Source organism: Leopardus geoffroyi, chromosome C1 (assembly GCF_018350155.1).
Source record: "Leopardus geoffroyi isolate Oge1 chromosome C1, O.geoffroyi_Oge1_pat1.0, whole genome shotgun sequence".
Classification (NCBI taxonomy): domain Eukaryota; kingdom Metazoa; phylum Chordata; class Mammalia; order Carnivora; family Felidae; genus Leopardus; species Leopardus geoffroyi.
The window spans coordinates 162,747,867-162,768,353 of NC_059328.1; the positions used below are offsets into that span (position 1 = coordinate 162,747,867).

General features: G+C 35.6%; 1 protein-coding gene across 1 annotated transcript in view; it reads right to left on the bottom strand.

Moving 5' to 3' along the window:
* OLA1 (Obg like ATPase 1) overlaps positions 1 to 20,487 on the bottom strand; it is a 174,650-nt gene that overhangs the window by 65,612 nt on the left and 88,551 nt on the right. The window contains exon 5 of the mRNA XM_045480240.1: positions 2,292 to 2,467. Coding sequence (XP_045336196.1) covers positions 2,292 to 2,467 — 176 coding nt within the window. The remainder of the gene's footprint in view (positions 1 to 2,291; positions 2,468 to 20,487) is intronic.

Sequence of the window (20,487 nt, forward strand, 5' to 3'; positions counted from 1 at the left end):
AGTTTTAACATGGAGATAATTTATGTCTCACATGTTGCAGGGTTTAAATAAGATGACATATATAAAAAGTGTCCAAAAATGCCTGGCTCAATAAAAAGAAAAAGAAGATTTCCCTGCACTAAATGATTCAATGCTGTAAGAGATCTTAATTCTCGCCAAATTAAGTTACAGATCCAACCCAAATCCTGTTTCTGCTAACAACTAAAAAAAATTTCTAAAAGCCATGTGTTTTACCGTATTTACTAGTACTGGGTTTGCAACAAAAATCTATGGCATACATTCTCAGTGAGGGTGATATTACTCCTAGAGGGGCAAAAATTAATTCTTATGGGGGAAAAAAACCTTAGTTATTTAAATGGCTTGTGGCCCTCCAAAGTTCAACCCTATCCAACAAATCCTTACTCATTAGTATCTAATTTCTCATTAGTAAGAAATTAATTAATTTAAATTAAATTTTAATTAACTTTTTTCCTTTGGGATAGTGATAATGAAAAAAAAAGGTTAAGAAATACTGAACTGTAATTCATTCTGAAGCAGCTGAGTCTAATATGAGGAAAGAAACCGATGGAATGATCACAGTTTTGGGAAACAAGAAAATTACATAACGCATTCCATCTATCCAGAAGAGCTGAATAGGGAAAGGGAAAATAAATGGGGAGAAGGTGTTCAGATTCTTCTGTAAACACAAGTCCAAGTGATGCTTTCAAATCTGATACAGAAATTTTAGGAATATCCTTAGAAATAAGAATAAATTACTGTTACAGGGAATTAAAAACAGCACTCAACATTCTAGTTTTCTTTTGAGAGGAAAGGCCAGGAAATGGTAGCTCAAGGAGTTAAGAAGAACCTGATGCCCCTTTCTCCCATCTAAAAAGCAACACTGATAAATTTATTTTTAAGACAGTTGATGTTTCTGAAAGACATAGGGATGTCAGTAACTTTCAATAAACTAAGGAATGACTGCTTAAGGATTTATTTTTATCAGTAACCATGCTGTTTGGGGCAAATGAATTGTTTTCAATTTTGACCAACATCTTTCTCACAATGTTTTTCCCTTTTTAAAAAGGAGTATTTTTCATACCCGTACTTTCAATCCCCTTCTCTGTCCTAAATCTTATACAATTCCCTCAGACAAATCTCCCTCCTTTCTCTGTTCTATTTGACCAAGAAATGACTGAAATAGCCTATTTGACTAAGAAATGACTGATGTTAAGAGAAGTAAAATGAATTGGGCTTGTTCCAGACTACCAAGGAAATCAGTGGTCCAACACAGGTCTCCTTGTTCCAAGTCCAAGCACTATTGACCATAATTTACTAATAGTCTGCTCAAGCGTCGAGGCTGATTCTGTAATTGATTTCCTCCTTAAGAGTGTAGAACTCTCTAATCAACTAAGTTTTCCAAACTTACTGCAAATAAATTAAAAAAGGGAAAGGATAATCAGTTTCCAGACATGAGAAAATTAAAAATAAACACATGTATTAAAAATACATGAAAAATTAAAAAGACAGAAAATCCTTCCTATGACAAAAAGCATAAAAAGCAAGTACGGTTTAGGGAAGATACTAGTGAGAAAATATGTAATTTTTAAAAAGATTTTATTTATTTTAAAGTAATTTCTATACCCAATGTGGGGCTTGAACCTACAACCCTGAGATCAACAGTCATCCTCTCCACTGACCGAGCCAGCCAGGTGCCCCAAGAAAATATATGATTAAGGCCATCACTTTTTTAATGTAAAAGACAATTTGAGCATAAACTAAAAGCTTCCAAACTGATTTTGAAACACTAATTATATTACTAATAATTTCTCACTACAACGTGATAAAAAATACATTTGAATATTAAAGACAATGACATGTGTTTTCATTCCATAAAAGATTAAAATTATCTAATACTACATTCATTCAGTCAACCCCTATGGAAGACCAATTCCTTATATAAATCACTTCTTCAAATCCACAAAACTCATATTCATTCATTTCTCTAAATCCATAAGTTTTTCATCATAAAACCACACTTTCCTAACACTACAACTTGAGGATACACATTGTAACCATGTAAACACTCAATATTCCTGCTAAACATGCCTTGCTAAGAACACCTGAAACAGACTGTCATCATGACGCTTTGTTGCCAAAAGAAAATGAAGTTTCTCCATGATTTTTTAATGGAAATTACCCTTGGATTCTAAAGTTCTATAACAATATTAGATATTTGATTAGATGCATTATTGTAAAAAAAATAATTTAAAAAATGAACTGTAACAAATAAGCTGTAAATTTTTACTTACATATTCAGGTTTTAATTTTTTATCTCCTCCTCTCACAGCCACTTTTTCTAGTTTATCTATAATGGGCCCAATCATTTCCTCATCTTTAAGCTGAAGCTCTTCGTGTATTATTTCTATATCTCGAATAGGATCTACACTTCCTTCAACATGCGTGATATCATCATCTTCAAAAGCACCTAAAATGAATTAAAGAGAAGCAATCCAATAAACAATACAGAAGGCCATTATCAAAGATTCCTGGAAACTTAACAATTTATTCAAATTATTCTGAATTCTTTCAAGTAGGACATAGTGGTTTTTTTGTACTATTCAGTAATATTTAGGGCACTAGCAACAAAAACAGTAATTCAAGAGCCTCAACATTTCAAAAACTGATTGAAATAAATAAAATTAATCTTTACAGAAAGAAAATTATGCTCCAGAACTACTGCTATTTTCAGGTTTGGTACATTAAAAGACACTGAATTCCAGGCATGAGAGCCTGAAGTTCTAAACTGCACTATTAGGGTTTCCAAGGGAAACCGGATTTGGGGTGGGGGGGGTGGGTGAAATCATCTGGCAGACCTCTTCCCTGCTTCAATCTACTTTATCACTGTGGTTCTGACGGTGATTAGATAATGAACCACTCAGACACACAATTTACACAGCAGCTAATTTCATCGGCCTGATTTGAGGGTATGGTTTTTAGGGGGCTATCAAAGAAGCAGATGAAGGTGCATTTGTCATATATGAGTGACAACCATTCACACTATCTGAACAAAATGGTGCTGGCCCTTATTAGAAACACATGCTATTATCACATATTTAAAGTGCAGTTGAAGCCATAATTTCAAATTGCCAACTGGAAACATAAGGGTAAAACAACCAGATATTACTGAAGCATGTGTACTGACTTTATGCCCTTTTGAAGACATAATGTGGCAACATAATTCAACTGGATTTACTCAAATTACCAGATAAAGAACAGTATCACAAAAATGAACAAATACTGAGAAATATTATAAACAGAAAGCAGTGATATACCCACAAAACAAAAAACACATTTATAAACAAATTAATTTAATTTAAATTACCAACTAGATTATATACCCAAATTGAGATGTTTTCAAACATAAAACATCGATTATTTTAGATAAAGATATCACAGGGATCATGAGAGACAGTTTGACTGAGTTTAATGAAAGAAAAACAGTGACCATAGCTCATTCTTCCATACCAAAGACCAAGATATTCTCATTACAGGTTACAAAGAATTTTTAAATATAATTTTCTAGAATTAAAAATAATTGAGCCACTTGTATCTTAATGTGGAGCTACTCAGTAATATAAATAAAAAAATGTAAGTATATTGTTACAATTAAAATCTAAGTATTTAAAATACTTGGCATAAAAAATTCTTGGCATAAAACTGATGATATATTAAATAGTGCCATATAAATTATATGAACAAAATTAGCAAGAAAGGAGGATGCATATTATATCTTACTTGTAAACACACTAGACAGACAGTGATTTAGGTAAATTGTATGAATATTTGAAAAGCATGAAAAACATCTCCCTGGAAGCACGGTATTACTTATCAGGATTTGAGGCATCTTACACAAATGGCACAATAAAACAGGAAAACAAAAACAAAAGCTTCTTGGCAAAGCAACAAAGGCAGCATGGTCAGTTCAGTTACAAAAAGAACTACATTTTATGACACTCCAAGTGAAAAATATCCTATATAGTCATCTTTATGTAGGAGCCAGTAAGTAACTATAGCGATGTCCTCAACAATAGTAAATGCATCAGCAGGTTTCAAATGGCAATTTCTTGATTACATTCCTCAATTTTAACTGAGCAGATAACAGAGAGAAACTTAGGAGTCGCAATTCTTCTAAAAGCAAAGAAAATAAAGCTCTCTGATCATCTGAATTAATCCAGATAGAAAACCAGAATAAAGGGAAATAGCACTTGTCTATCTTATAACCTTCAAATTATCCTCTAGGTTGCACTTTGCCTAGAGTCTGCCAAGGATTAGGCTAGAAAAGGAGTTATGACTGGATCATCACTAATCCATTCCCCTACTACAGGAAAAAAACTCAAATCACAGGCCCTATACACTGTGGATTGCACTGCTATTCCTATGCCTGAAGGTTAGTCTTATTATATTCACTTGTATGTGAGTGGTAATATACTACAAGAACTTAAATTTATTTTTGATACTAAATATTGCCAAAATTAAGATAAAAATTAAGTGAAGGAAATATTAAAGTTATCCTTTCAAACTGAATAGCCTTGTGGTGACATGAAGCCTAAAACAGCTATAAAATATAAGCTTACAGAAAATTTGGTGGCCATATGCTCCAAGTTGAATAGACTTCACTGTACACTTACAGCATTCCTTCGCATCTTATCTGATTTAGTACAAAATTTAGTGGTTAAAAGTAAGGGTTCTGAAGTCAGACAAGCTCATTGGTCATAAATTCTTAAACAAATCACTGAACCTCTAAGGATCTCATTTTCACATCTTTAAAATGAAGATGTTTCTACCTCTCAGAGAATGGGTATAATTAAATCAGATAATATATGTAAAGTGCTTGGCAGACAGCCCCACACATAAGCTCTTTCAGCAACTGGGGCATATACTATTTTTTAAATGATGTAGGAATTAGTAATTAAAAAAAAAGGAATCAGTAATTTAGAAGAAATTGCATAGTAACATACTCAAACATTAGTTTTGAGTAATACCGTTTCATATCATTCAGTTCACCTTGGGACAGGTTAAAATAAGTTTTGTGAGATTTTCCCCCACTAATTCTTACTAGTTCACAACATTTTACCCTAGTCCATACCAAAGTTATTTATTTCAGCTTCACTTTAAAACACTGATTATTATGATTATTACAATTATTATAATTCCCCTTTGGGGGAAACACTGTACTGGTAAAGAAGATGACTTTAGTCATCTTGAAGACTATACTATATCATACCGAACTGTTAAATGAGAAAGTTATTTCCATTTCAATTCTCCTTAGTCCTTCTGACTATATCAAAGAGAAAGTATCGGTTTGATGCTGTTGGTATTTAATATCTAACATTTATAAATGTATCTCTTTATCAACAGAGCAGGCCTCAGTCTCAGAGCTTCTAAAGGCTAAAAAAATTAGTAAGTATGCAGTTTTCATTGTATTTGTTTTTATTATCTCAATATCTACAGGTGATACTAATTTTCTACTTACATTAGTGACAAAGTTTCCTGTTTAATTTAGTAAAAAAATGTGAGATCAAAAAAAAATTTTTTTTGTCAAATCAAGGAATTTCTTTGGTGATGGGATTTTATCTGATTTTTTAAAACTTTGCAGGGGGGGTGGTGCTTGGTGGCGCAGTTGGGTTAGGCGTCCGACTCTGGATCTCAGTTCAGGTCATAATCTCACAGTTTGTGAGTTTGAGCCCCACATGGGGCTCTGCTCTGATGGTGCAGAGTCTGCTTGGGATTATCTTTCTCTGCCCCCAAACCGCCCCCCCCCCCGCCCCACACTCAGAATAAACTAAAAAAAAAAAGACTTTTTTGGTACTGTTCTGTATAAAATAAGCTAATGTGATACAGCATGTGTGTGCAGGGAGGGGAATGATCACGCTGCTGTGCCATACTTTAGCTAGGATAGTAAGGGAGGCCTCTCTAAGGAGATGAGACTAGTCCGGAGGCCAGAATGGACAGAAGGAGGCAGTAATATGAGGATCTGAGCACAAAGGATCTAAGAAGGAAGTATAAAATCCTTAAAATGGGAACAAGCTTGAAGTGCTTCAGAAATACAAATAAAAGGTCAGTGTGGGTGAACCACAGGAGAGGATGGTAAACAGAGGGTAAGTTGGAGAAGTAAAGCAGTTCACATTCATTCATAAGTGATGTGAGCATGCATTTTATTCTAACTGTAATGGGAAGTCATTAATTGGAGAGTTTTAAGTAAATAAAGAGGAGACAGGGTAATAACATGATTTACGGTAAGAGGCCACTTTGGCTACTTTAAAAAGAACACACTTTAAGGGAGAGGACAAGAAGAATGGCAGAAAGACTCCTCAGGAGTTGGTGGTAATGGTACAGATGAGAGATGACCAGATGAGTGGTTAACTTGAAATAAAATGGAGGAGAAATGTTTGGACTGGGAATATATTTGAGAGATGGACTAGATGTAGGATGGAAGGTCATGACTAAGATAGAAAATTGGGAGTTATCAGATATGTTTAAAGTTATGTATCTGGATGATGTCATGTGAAAAGAGCACTCCAACACTCAAATGTTTGATGGGAAGGAAGATTTGGCAAAAGAGACTAAGAAGGGGTGACAACGTGAGAGAAAATGTAAGGAAATGCTCTTATGGGACTGAGGGGAAGAAAATGTTTCAAAAAGGGAAGAGTACTCAACTATAGCACATGTTGCTTAGAGGTAAAGAAAGGTAAGTACAGAAAGCTGACCACTGATCTTTGGCAAAAAGTGATTCTTTAAGAAATACTTTAATGGCTATATCTTCTTCACTATTTCTTCTAGATATCAGTGATGGGAATACTACAACTCAAGGATCTGTCCCCTTATTTATTATAACTCTAGAGCACAAAAGAACTAAATCCTAGCATTTCTAAGTTCATTCAGGTTTTAATATACTCCTCTCTAATATACTCTAAATGGACTAGTTATATAAGGCAAACACCATTATTTTTCTCACAATCTTTGAAAGACATCCTATCAGTTAAGAAGGTGGCCCACTTAAAAATCACGGCCACGTTCATTCAAAGTTTCATATTCCAAGTAAGCTGGCATAAACAAACACTGAAACAAACACTGACCGGCTGCAAGTTGGTAAACCAACTGATACGGAATCATTGACACCATACAATACACATCACCAAGAACAAAATCTGTAAAATCAAGTCACATATAAGGCTTCATTCAGAATTTTCCAAGGCCGCAGCTCTATGCCAAAAGACAGTGGAGAGAAGTCTTCTAAGTTCTAAGGAAAGAAACTGCGACTCAAGAATTTTAAATCCAGCCAGCCTGTTTTTCAAGGATAGATTTTGACAGGAATAGAGATTAATGGCAAACAGACTGCATTAATACATTCTAACATATAAGTAAGACTGAACAACTACAGAAATAATGCAAACAAAACAGAACATATGTATTATAAACTATGAAAAGTTATAAATAACAAAAATTCAGAGATAAGGAAAGGGAGGTAAAAACGTTAAGTGTGCTAATTTCCTCATCTTTCACAACAAGGGATCAACAGATGGACATATAAAGATGAAACATGTAATTAAAAAATAATTTCTCCAATCTCTCAGTGTTCTCATGATCCTATTTCTTAACTCTATCTAGCAGAATCATTTAAGAAAACATATCTTTTGTGAAAAAATTACCTGAAGTTCAGTCATTTCTTCTATATTACTTCAGTTTTTTCTTTCCTTCAAACCCAATAAAATAAAATGTAGCATTCTATTTAAAATAGCGTATACATTAGTGATCATATTTTTATGAAATTGTTTCTCTCTCTTAATAACACTGACCAAATGCTAATAAAATAATGCCTGGGCAGTGAGCTATTGAGCAATTTTCAAATCTTCTTCATCAGTTTGGTCTTGCTTTAAAGTTTTTATAATGAACATGTACTGTTTGCACAAGTCATTTTTTAAGCACAATAAATCGGTTTAACTTCAAGAGAAATTTGCACAAATTTTACTTGAAATTTTGGCTTTGCACTGACTAGCCACAAGGAGAAAGCCACTATTACCACAAAAATTATTTTACACTATGCATTTTTAAACATATAAAAGAGATGAATGAAAATAATAAACTAGAGTAAAGCCTTCTTATCAAATGATTTGTTACAGGAGAAAATGACCCATAAGCTAGGCTTATGGATCCCATCACAAAGACTTTTTACCCATCAATCCTGCATCATTTCCTTTCATAACAAAGCACCTTTCTCATATCTTCCTGACTTCTCTCACATTTCCAATACTTTTTTCTTCTTTTGCTACTCAGCAGCAAAGACTTCATCTTGCTCACTTCATTAGGGAAAATGCATGTGATGTTTGGAAAACCAAGGCCCCTTTTTGGTTTTACCCAATCTTTCCTTCTTTCCAGCAGTGAAACAGAAAACATTACCTTCTGTTTATGGCCAATCTCTCTACCGTCTCTGCTATGAATCTTACCCTCTCCCAAGGAAATTTGCTCCACAGATTGTTCCTTGTATCCTTGTATTTCCTGAGACCTCAGTCTAGTATGCCTCTCTCTCTCCAGTATTTGTAGCATCTCTATTCACTAATATTCTCCCATTAACATTTAAGCAGGCTTAAGATTCTACAGTAAATCAATCATGTCAGCCATCCTTGGACATTAATCCCCATTCTACTATTGCTTTCTTTCCTCTAGTTCAAGGTCAAATTTTTTGGAAAGAGCTGTCTGTACCTGCTCTACTTCTTTCCTCCCTCCTTAGAACTTAACCCACTGCAGTTTGGTATGCTCCCACCATGCTCTCAGAAGCTGATCTCAAAAAGGACACCAATGATTTGTCTTCATGATGCTAAGTCAAGTAGCCATTCTTCAGAAATCTTGAGTTGCCTGTCAGTAGCGCCTAGCTTCAGAGCACTGATATAATCCCTTTCGCAGATTCCTTATAACCACATTCTCCTGATTTTTTTCTAGTTTCTCTGGCCATTTCTTCTTAGGCTATTCCTTTACTTGCTCAAACTACCACCTAAATGTTGATGTCTTTCTTAGCTGTCTTCTTTTATCCCTCTAGTATACACTCATTTACAGAATTTCCAGCCCAGAACTTCCCTGGGTGGCTCCAGTATATTCTGAGGTCACAGCAAATAAGATGAGCCAAAAATTCTTTTTAGTTATTACAGAAATCATTTCTATCATAAAATCTATTCACTAAGTGAATAAATGCAAAATGTCAATGCTTATTTTACTAAAGTTGTAACTTTTAATATTTATGTGCCTTCTTTACTAAGAACCAGTCAAAAGAGAAATATTTTACTTGGTGAGACTACTCATATGGCACTGGACATTCTGAATATTTATTTTCTGGTGTGATGTGGCAGAAATGAGTTCGCCATTTTCAATTATTATAAATGGATTAAAGTTTGATCAATTTACTCATTCATTCAAAGTCTAATATCTTATTCCATAAGATAAGATTTGAATAAGAAAGATAAATCTAGTGCTTAGGATGCTAAATCTAACTAGGAAGGATTTTAGAAATAAAAATATACTTCAGAAATTCAAGACTTCAGTGAACTGCTTTGCTATATTTCTACTTAAATCTAGGCTATATTCAGTTTTCAGAAGCATTCTAGTTAGATGTCGAAATAGGTTTTAAAATACATGATGTATCTAAGTATATAGGCTTCACAGCAGTACTTTATGTAAACCACCTGTCACAGAAACCTTATATTCCAAATTGCATGCCTGGTGTTTTCTTGGGAATAAGAGAGTATATGGTCAAGATGAACCTATTTGACTTATGTTTTTTTCTATCTTCTACCACTACACAATACAGAGATAAGGAATTCCTTGGTATATAAACCAGTATATAAACTGTCACCCGCTCAACACATAAATAAGACCACAATATGCTTTGCTAAATAGAAATTCCCCATTTAAAGAAAGCTTGTTTATATATCTAACAATAGGCTAAGTCTTTTGAGAATTAAAAGCAAAAAACAAAAAAATAATAGGACCTTAGTCTCAATGAGTGGACAATGTGGTTGGAAAAACAAATCTTATCTAATAAAAAGAATAATATTCACTAACAAGGACTTTAAGTATAGGTTCAATTAAGAATTAATCATCAAGGCCTTTAAATATAGGGGAAAAAATATATTGGTAAAGAAGAGGAAGAAAGGCATCAGAGAAAAAACAGGCTGAAATAAACAAGGCTTACCTGAGAGCTGAGTACAGTAAGAAATTATACTGAGGAGTAGTAGAAGATAAAAGTTTATCACATCAGGTTGGTATGAAGGATAGGAAAGTCCAAATAGGAATATAAGTCTGGATCTCAACTGATAATCAGAGGGAGCCAACACTGGTTTTTGTGTTAGTAACAAATGGAAAGCAGCATTTAGAAAGACTAACCAGAAGTAGGGAACCAGCTAAAAGAGAATTGCTATACTCTAAATACACTGCCAAAGTACACTAGGATACTGATGAAAGATATGAGGCAATCAGGATGAATAGTGAGACTTAACTAAAGAAAACAATGTCAACCAGATAAAAGCAATGAGAGAGAGAGAGAGAGAGAGAGAGAGAGAGAGAGAGAGAGAGAATTGTAAGGTTTCAAGCCAAAAGATCTTTATTTGCACTCAAGGTAACATCAATACCTATAAGATTCAAAGCCCAAATCCAGTATGAAACCAAAAGGTATTATATAACAAAAGTACAGACTCTTACAAATATAAATAAAAATAAAAAAATACATACTCTAGAAAAAAAATATTACACGTATATACTGAACGTTAAATCACAGCACCAAATCCTGCATGCCACATAATTTCACATTCTTTCCAGTTTCTCCTATGTGGTAAGAATAAATGTTTTGAGGGGTGCCTGGGTGGCTCAGTCAATCTGACTTTGGCTCATGTCATGATCTCCTGGTTCGTGAGTTCGAGTCCAACGTCAGGCTTTGTGCTGACAGCTCAGAGCCTGGAGCCTGCTTCAGATTCTGTGTGTGCGTCTCTCTCTTTGCCCCTCCCCCTCTCGTGCTCTCTCTCTGTCTCTCGTAAACAAACAAACAAACAAACAATGTATGTATGTATGTTTTGACCATCTGTATTCTAACCGAGAGTCTCACCACAATTACTAAAAGGTTAGGGGGCACTTTACCAAACCAGAAGAAATATTATTAAATACAATGCTAGAAATCAAGATAAGGATATCCTGCTCAAAAAAATCTTTACCTTTTCAAATTTCTAATCCACTTTTCAAACAAAGTCATACCTTGTGTCAGAACTATGATTCCCAACTTCCTTAGAATTCTATAGGTCATTAAAGAGAAGGGAGAGTGCTAAACTTGTATTAGCAACTCAACATCTATAGTTTTATTCATAAACACTGAAAAATGCCAGTTCCTATTTACTTTCCATAAATGACATGACAAAAATTCCTCAAAAATTGTTAATGTTTATGTATTCAATTACTTTTAAAGGTATATAATACATACATATGTGTGTGTGCATCTATATCTATATCTATATCTATATCTATATCTATATCTATATATTTTATTGTCAAGTTAGCTAACATACAGTGTAGTCTTGACTTCAGGAGTAGATTCCCGTGATTGATCGCTTACATACAACCAGTGCTCATCCCAACAAGTGCCCTCCTCAATGCCCATCACCCATTTTCCCTGTGCCCCCCCAACCCTCCACCGCCATCAACCCTCTGTTCTCTGTATTTAAGAGTCTCTTATGGTTTGCTTCTCTCTCTGTATGTTATTTTTCCTTCCCTCGCCCTATGGTCATCTATTAAGTTTCTCAAATTCTACATATGAGTGAAATCATATGATATCTGTCTTTCTCTGACAGACTTATTTTACTTAGCATAAGAGAGAGAGTGCAAGCAGAGGAGAGGCAGAGAGTGGGGGGGGTCAGGTTCTGAAGTGGGCCCAACGTGAGGCTGGAACTTACGAACCATAAGATCATGACTTGAGTGAGTGGAAGTTGGACACTCAACCGACTGAAACACCCAGGTGCCCTGGTGACAAATTCTTTATTTTATGGTGGAGACAAGTGGTTGAAAGCAGGAGTTAAAGGGGCGCCTGGGTGGCTCCCTCGGTTGAACAACTGACTTTGGCTCAGGTCATGATCTCATGGTTTGTGAATTCGAGCCCTGTATCGGGCTCTGTGCTGACAGCTCAGAGCCTAGAGCCTGTTTCGGATTCTGTGTCTCTCTCTCTGCCCCTCCCCCACTCATGCACTGTCTCTCTCTGTCTCAGAAATAAATAAACATTAAAAAAAATTTTTTAAAGCAGGAGTTAAAGCTGTTTATTGAACACTCCAGATGCTCTGATTTAGTAGTGTAGTTTAAGCCCAGGTTTACAGGTGCACTTAATTTTTTTTAAGTAGGCTTCAGACTCAGTGCAGAGCCCAACGTGGGGCTTGAACTCATGATCCTGAGATCAAGACCTGAGCTGAGATCAAGAGTTGAATGTTCAACAGACTGAGCCCCCCAAGTGCCCCGACAGGTACACTTTAAAACTCTAGCCCTGGGGTGCCTGGGTGGTTCGGTCAGTTAAGCATCCAACTTCGGCTCACGTCATGATCTGGTGGCTCGTGAATTCAAGCCCCGCATTGAGCTCTGTGCTGACAGCTCAGAGCCTGGTGGAACCTGCTCTGGATTCTCTCTCTCTCTCTCTCTCTCTCCCCCTTCTCCCACTCACACTGTCTCTCTCTCTCTCTCTCTCAAAATAAATAAACATTTAAACAATTAAAAAAAAAAACCTCTAGTCTTAATCTACATCAAGCCCCTTCTCATCTTGACAATGAAAGCAATTTGAGCAAAAACAGAATCTAATTCATAGCTGAACCTCAAGCTTATAATATTTCTCTATCTCTGTATTAAATAAGATGTGCAGTTTTAGCTACCTTCGTTAAGTTACGAAGTGGGGAAAGGGCATCTTGATTTATTGTATTTACTTCAAAAATCAATTTACCTTCTTAAAGAATCTAGGACACAGAAAAGAACCAAAAAAAACCATTCTGCTAACAAAATTCTGCTAAAAAGGCTATAGATTTAAGCCTCTTAAGCTTTCAGAGTCTGAAGCAAATGAAAAAGGGTTCTATCAATCAGATTTTAATTACCTCAAATGGATATATTTACAGTCCTCTGGAAAAATAAAATATTGTGTAAACATACAAAAACGAAAATAATTGTCTAGTAATGTAATATAAACTGTTAATTACTTGATGCACAGCATAAATGGAACCGCATAACAAGACTTGGTGGGTTGTACTTATTTACAATAACAAATCAATCAAAAGTAGCCTTTAAAGTCTTTAACCTTCATTTTCCAGGAGAAAACTTATTATCTGAGACATAGCAAAGGCCCCCAAATAATTCAGTGTATGCTACAGGCTAACTGTTTAATGCCGGAATAGAAAATAGAACTATGGGTAGCCAAAAAAATTTGCTTTTGCTTTGCTTCTCTTCCCTCTCCTCTCCTCTTTCATTATAGGAAAAGGCTCAAAACAAAATCCTGGTCAACAGGAAAAAAACCGACCCTATCTCTCACATAATAAAAAATTAACCAAGGTTTTCAAAACGCTTAGTAAAATAACATGCGCATGTGTCTGACTTTGAGAGACCAATCTAAAATTAAAGAAATTATACATGACTTATGCAGAACTTTTAACAAACTAGTTAATTTATATGAAAGCAATCAAGCAATGCTAGAAATAAAAAAATCATCCCCAATCTTGAGACAAATAGATATTTAGGAGAGAATAACAAAGTAGGTCAGTCAGGTTCTGAGAAACCTTACAAATTTTTATTATTTTCTCCTGATAGTAAGAGTTTGTATAAATTACAAATAATATGCTTTTAAGGAGTAACTCAAAAACAAAACATTAAGTAGGAAGAACAAGATGAACAAAGAGGAAAAAAAAAAGATATAGGTATATAAACATGAAAACCGGTAAATATGAAGCTTATGTTACTGTAGTAGGAAGGAAAAAAGCCTTTTGGTTATTACTGATACCACTTAACTGATCAGAAGCAACACATTACAAAATCATACAATATAGTTCTTTAAACGTACAGAGCACCAAAAAACTCTGCCTAACAGTTACTGCTATTGTACTTATATTGTAGATAATAAGACATCCACACCATTAAAGATTTCTTAAAGTCACTTAAAAGTTTTGAATTATAACCCAGAGTCAACACCTGTACTTAATCATATTCAACTGCTCAAGGGCTTGACATTTTTAGTTGCTGAAACCTATCAACTCTTTTTTTATATATCAACTCTTTCCAAAGAAGTAGGCAGAAAGTACCTTAATGAGAACTAATATTCATCTCTCAATAATATTTTCACTTCTTATTCTATATAAGATACCTGAAATGTATAAAAGGCAATTTTAATCAATGATATTTTAAATTAGTATTTATTGAGATTCTGCTCTACCTCCAATATTGAGCTAGCTGCTTTTGTTGTATTTAACCTTTCCAATAACCATCTCACTAACTTCCTAACTTCTAAAACGGCATTAACCCTTCTGCCAGTAGAAAAATTCCTCTATAAAATGGCTTTGCCCCACACTCATTCTCCACAAATCCTCAGTTCCAGTCAAACTTGTACTGACTCAGGAAGTCCAGAAAGTTCTTCACATTCGACTGTCACTGTATTTTTGCCCATTCCCTTCCCTGGATCTCAAAGACATATATCATTTCCATTACAAATCAAATCTATCCCTAAAATGCATAGTTAAATTTCCCCTCATCTTACAAGGCAATCCTAGAGGAGTCCGGGTCTATACTTCTACAATTCCAGAGTCATAGGAGGAATTGTAGGGACTTGTTTGGAATAAAGTATGGTAAAATTAGTGGCTTAATATATTACCCCAAATAAGGCTCCTGGGAAGATCCATTTTTATACCTTTTATAGAGTTCTGTTGTAAGCAGGGGAAAAATGCAGAGAGAAATTAACAAAAACCAGAATCTTATCTTTACTACCAGTACTGTAAGCAATGAATAAAAGAGTCATGTGGACTCTGCCATTCACAATATAAGCTAAAGAGCAAAGCAGAGCTTTAATTTTTCTAATGTCAGTGCTCACTGATATCTCACCTTTTAATCAAACTGATCCATTCTCAACAATTTCATTTTACATTTTTAATGCTATTACTCATCCTTCTGCATGGAATAGTCTTCCTCCCCACTTCTGCCTTTCAAGAGAAGTTACGTATTTTTCATGGCCTTAATCAGATGTCACTGAAACGATACTTCCACGATACCTTCTCCAACCATACCTGCTTTCTGAACTATTAACAATAATCTATTTTATTCACATGATCTGTAGCATGTATATCTAGTATTAGAATGTATGTGATTAGTATGCGATTAACTGTGATTAGTATGTGATTCTATCTCTTAGTTACCTAAGCTGGAGGATTCTGTCTTATATGCCTTTCTAGTTCTCTCCAGTGCCTTGATCAGAGCTGATACATAATTAGGCATTAGGTGAAGCGAAGAATAAAGGAATCAATGAATGAATGAATGTTTCAAGCACTCATTAGCACTCCAAATGAAAAACTGTTGGAGGGGAACTATGGATTCTAGATGAAGCTAGACATGTAGCACAACAGCAAAGGATCAGTTTCACAGCACACAATAAGATATTTAGCAAGTATTTCAAAGGAACCAGTGCTAAGCATGTCAATCACATAAATTAAGAGTAAGTAAAACACAAAACACGGCAAACTGCAATAACAGATGTGAGAAAATTTTGTGTTTCATCTCTTCACCTTTGAACTGCGTGACTATTAGTGATGATTATTCATTTATTTTCTGAGGACTTCTTGGGTGTACTGTACTGGATTAGTATTATGATAGAATTTTTAAAATTTATAAATCAAATTAAGAAAAAACATACCTATAAACTATAACTAAGATCAATAAACACAAAAGGAAAGGAGAGACAGGGATTAATCAGCACAAATCAGGATTAAGGAGGGAAGGCGTGAATATAGATGAGGACTTTCAGAGACCGATAGCAGCAAACAGAAGCAGAGTCAAGAGGACATTCCAAGCAGAATGGAAATATAAGTATGGCAGAAGTGATTAAGGGCACAGATTCTGGGATCAGACTATCTGGATTCAAACCTGGGTTTCAGACTATTTGATTCATCCATTGTAGGATTATTTAATTTCTCTGTGCCTTCATTTTCTTATCTGTAAATATATAAAATAATACCTACTTCATAAGATTGTTCTGACAATTAAAAATGATAACATATGTAAAGATCTTAGGATGGTGCCCGGTACATAGAAAACACTCAGAATATGTTAGCTATACTGATAAACGAAAAGATAAAGACAAGGTATATATCATGGTTTTTCAATCTTGCTACTACTAACATTTGGGTCCATGTAATTCTTTGTTGCAGGGGGCTGACTTGTATATTATAGGATGTTTAACAGCACCCCTGGCCTCTACGAACTAGATGTCAGTAACATACACACGTGCACACATGCACGCAAGCATGCACTCCGACTGTGAATATCAGAAATGTCTTCACACAGGGGAGCATGGCTGGCTCAGTTAGTGGAGCGTACGACTCTTGGTCTCGGGGTTGTGGGTTCAAGCCCCATGTCGGCTGTAGAGATTACTGAAAAATAAAATCTTAAAAAAAAAAAGTAACGTCTTCAGACACTGCTAACCCACAGTTGAGATCCACTGGTGTACATTAAAATACAAAGGTTGTCCTATACAGCAACCAAAAAGATACTACCATAGGTGCAAATATGCAGGTGTCAATTGATGGAAAGCTTCTAACAGTGATTGAGGAGTTGAAATTTAATCTCTTATATTAGAACACACCAACAGAGATTTTCAGAGAAGCACTGTTATGATCTTGTTCTTGCTTGCTTATTCACTCATGCTCTCTTTAAATGATTCTATCAGTTTTGTACAAGATCTAATAGTTTGAGGGCACCTAAGTGGCTCAGTCTTAAGGGTCCAACTCTTGATTTTGGTTTGGGTCATGATCTCACGGTTGGTAGGACTGAGCCCTGTATCGGGCTGCTTGGGATTCTCTCTCTCTTGTTTTCTCTCTCAAAACAAACAAACTTAAAAAAAAAAAAACAAAGCAAACAAACAAACAAACCTGGGGCACCTGGGTGGCTCAGCTGGTTAAGCTCAGGTTTCAGCTCAGGTCATGATCTAGTGGTTTGTGAGTTCAAACCCCGCATCCAGTCTGCTTAGTATTCTCTTTCTTTCTCCCTCTCTCTCTAACCCTCCCTTGCTCATGTTCTCTCCCTGCCCCCCTGCCCCCACCGCCTCTCTCTCAAACTAAATAAATAAACTTAAAAAAAAAAAGATCTAATAGTTTGGAGAGACATCGATGGTCACAAGCAAAGCAGTTGACTGTTGAGTACTAGTGCTAGAAATAATGTGAAAGAGGTCAAATCTAAAAAAACAAAAAAAACACTTAAAATCTTTACAAAGATTTTTTTTTGTTTGTTTATTGGGTAGGAAGAATGATATCAAATTGAGGAGAAATGAAATGTAGCCAGTCATAAAATTAGAGGTATGTAATATTTAGTTAAAAATACAATTTTAAGGCATATTTTTAAAACGTTTACTGAATGTTAATCAGAAAGAGAATGGTGCCAGGAGCCAGAAGGCAAATTTCAGAGATGAGAAAAAGTTGAATAAGATTAGTTTCTGCCTTCAAAGATGTTTATAATCTAAGAGGGGAGACAGATCAGCACATAATTAATACAAGTAAATCCAGGCTGAAGGGAAGCAAGGAGAGGGTCAGTATTCAGTATAAGCTGATGGAAAAAGAGAGTCTCAAGGTTTCAAACTGGAACACTGCAGTCATGTAGATGCCATTTAAAATTTAGATTAAGATTCATGTACAGGTTTTGACGGAAGTATAAATTATATTTTAATCCCATATTTAAGTGTATTGATGCTGTGATAAGAGATAATATTGTCTCCACAAGAGTTTGAAACTGGTGTTTAAATGCTAGAAATATGTAAATATGTGACAGGTATTAGTCAAGTAAATGGCTGGCTATTAATTTTAAAAATAACTACTTTATAGCTTTATCTATAATATCAATGGACCATGACTTTTACCCAGATTTTCTACAATAGGAAGGTGCAGGAGAAGGAATAGAAAAAGGAGGACTCTGGTATTAGAACAGGGAAGTGATGGTTTGACTGAATCCACATTAAGCAACAGGGAACACATCTGTGGGTCCAGATGAAAAGTATTATGAAGGTAGAGGTCTTAAAACCAAATAACATACCTCACAAAATAATTACATCCTTAAATACAATAATCCACACTTCTAAAACAAGAGCAGAAACATGGAAGAACAGGTAAGGCCTAGAGACTACATCAAAGACAGGCAAGCAATCACACCTTAGGGAGCAGACTGTATAAGGTAGGTCATTGCATCCCCAGTAGTCTTCCAAAACAATCCACTCTAATTGACTCAGCAAAGTGAGTACCAACTATCTGAGAGCATCCTAGAATTCTAGTGCCATCCTAAAATCCTAAAGATCCAGTCATCACAGTCACTATTTAAGCCCTGAGCAAACAATCACCACCAGGTGGTGCCAAACCAAAGACAGTACCAGAATGGACCTGCCTGGGCCAGCACCTTGTCACACCCTTCACCCTCCTGCAGCTAGCTTTGCAGGTTCACCCTAGTCATTTCATTCATCTAGCACTAAAATCACCTCATTTTTATGCAAATGAAACTTTGGGACCCATGTAGCACATTATGTCGAGCATTAAGGGGTGGTTACTGTAATACATTCTTCGGGGGGTGGGGCTCAGGGAGAGATGACAATCTGGGCTTACGTGAGAAGCCTAGTTACAGTAGTCCCACTTATCCATGGTTTCAGTTACCTGCAGTCGACTGTGGTCTGTAAGCAGATGCTCTTCCTTTTGATGCATCATCAGGAGGTCAATAGTGGCCTAATACTACATACAATGCCTACATCATTCACCTCACTTCATCTCATCATGCAGGCATTTTATCATCTCACATCACAAGATGGGTAAGTACAGTACAGTAAGATATTTTGAGAGAGAAAGAAAGAGACACCACACTCATATAACTTTTTATTACGGTTATTGTTACAGTTTTTCAATTTTTATTATTATTCTCTTACTGTACCTAATTTATAAATTAAGCTTTATCATAAGTATGTATACGTAGAGAAGAAACAATAGACCGGGATTAGTACTATCCATGGTTTCAGGCATCCATGAGGGGTTTTGGAAAGTATCCTTCACAGATAAGGGGGGCCTGCTACACACAGGAATAGACTAAATTTTTTTTTGCTTTATGCCTTACTTCATTAATATAAATGCAAATAAAGTCATAAAAATAGTCAGAAAATAAATAAGAATGCAGTATACTAAAAGTTCTAACTAAGACTTCAAACAGTTAAATATGAACACGATGAATACTTCAAGGCTTTCCCACATGGCTCTACTAATGAACCATGATCTTCAACAAGAGTGAAATGATATAATAGCACCAATCCCTCCCCCCCCCCCCCGCCCCCCGAAGAAAGTTAAATGATCCTTTGGTTCTTTTGTCTTTAGAGCATAAAACATGGGGACTACAGTAAAACAAAGGAAGACAAATCTCCCTACCCCCTCCCGAATGTAAAAAATATATAAAAGTTTCTCTAGGGGCGCCTGGGTGGCGCAGTCGGTTAAGCGTCCGACTTCAGCCAGGTCACGATCTCGCGGTCCGTGAGTTCGAGCCCCGCGTCAGGCTCTGGGCTGATGGCTCAGAGCCTGGAGCCTGTTTCCGATTCTGTGTCTCCCTCTCTCTCTGCCTCTCCCCCGTTCATGCTCTGTCTCTCTCTGTCCCAAAAATAAAAATAAACGTTGAAAAAAAAAAAAAAGTTTCTCTAAATTCCTTTAAAAATTACCTCAAATTTTCCAGTAAAAGACTTCATGGCAAACTTACTCCCCTCCATCTCCACCACCACCAGATTTTAGCACTGCTTATATGTTATACCTGTCAAGATCTGATGACTGTATGTTATGTATTCATCTGAACAGAACCACTACACTTAGTTACAGGCTATCATCAACCAATTCATTCTCTTGCTAAAATCAAGTCATCCAATTACTCCTTGACTAATCAAGGCTGTTTTGGCTTTTTCTTTTTTCAAAAGGTACTCAACAGCATAAACAGTTCACTTACAAGAAATGGAAAGGGGCTAATCAGCAGAATTATTGTTTTGCTGCTACAATTTGCAGTATTTAAATTTAGTTGCTGATTGGACTGAAAGTTTTATGATATAGCATATGAAACTAGTTTAATACAACTGGGAAGCTGTGTAGCTGTATTGTCTTTCCATGGCTATATTGGTCTACTTTGTAGGATAGATAATTGACCACTTTCCTTAAAATAAAGATATTTTAAAAATAAGTTTTAGTATAC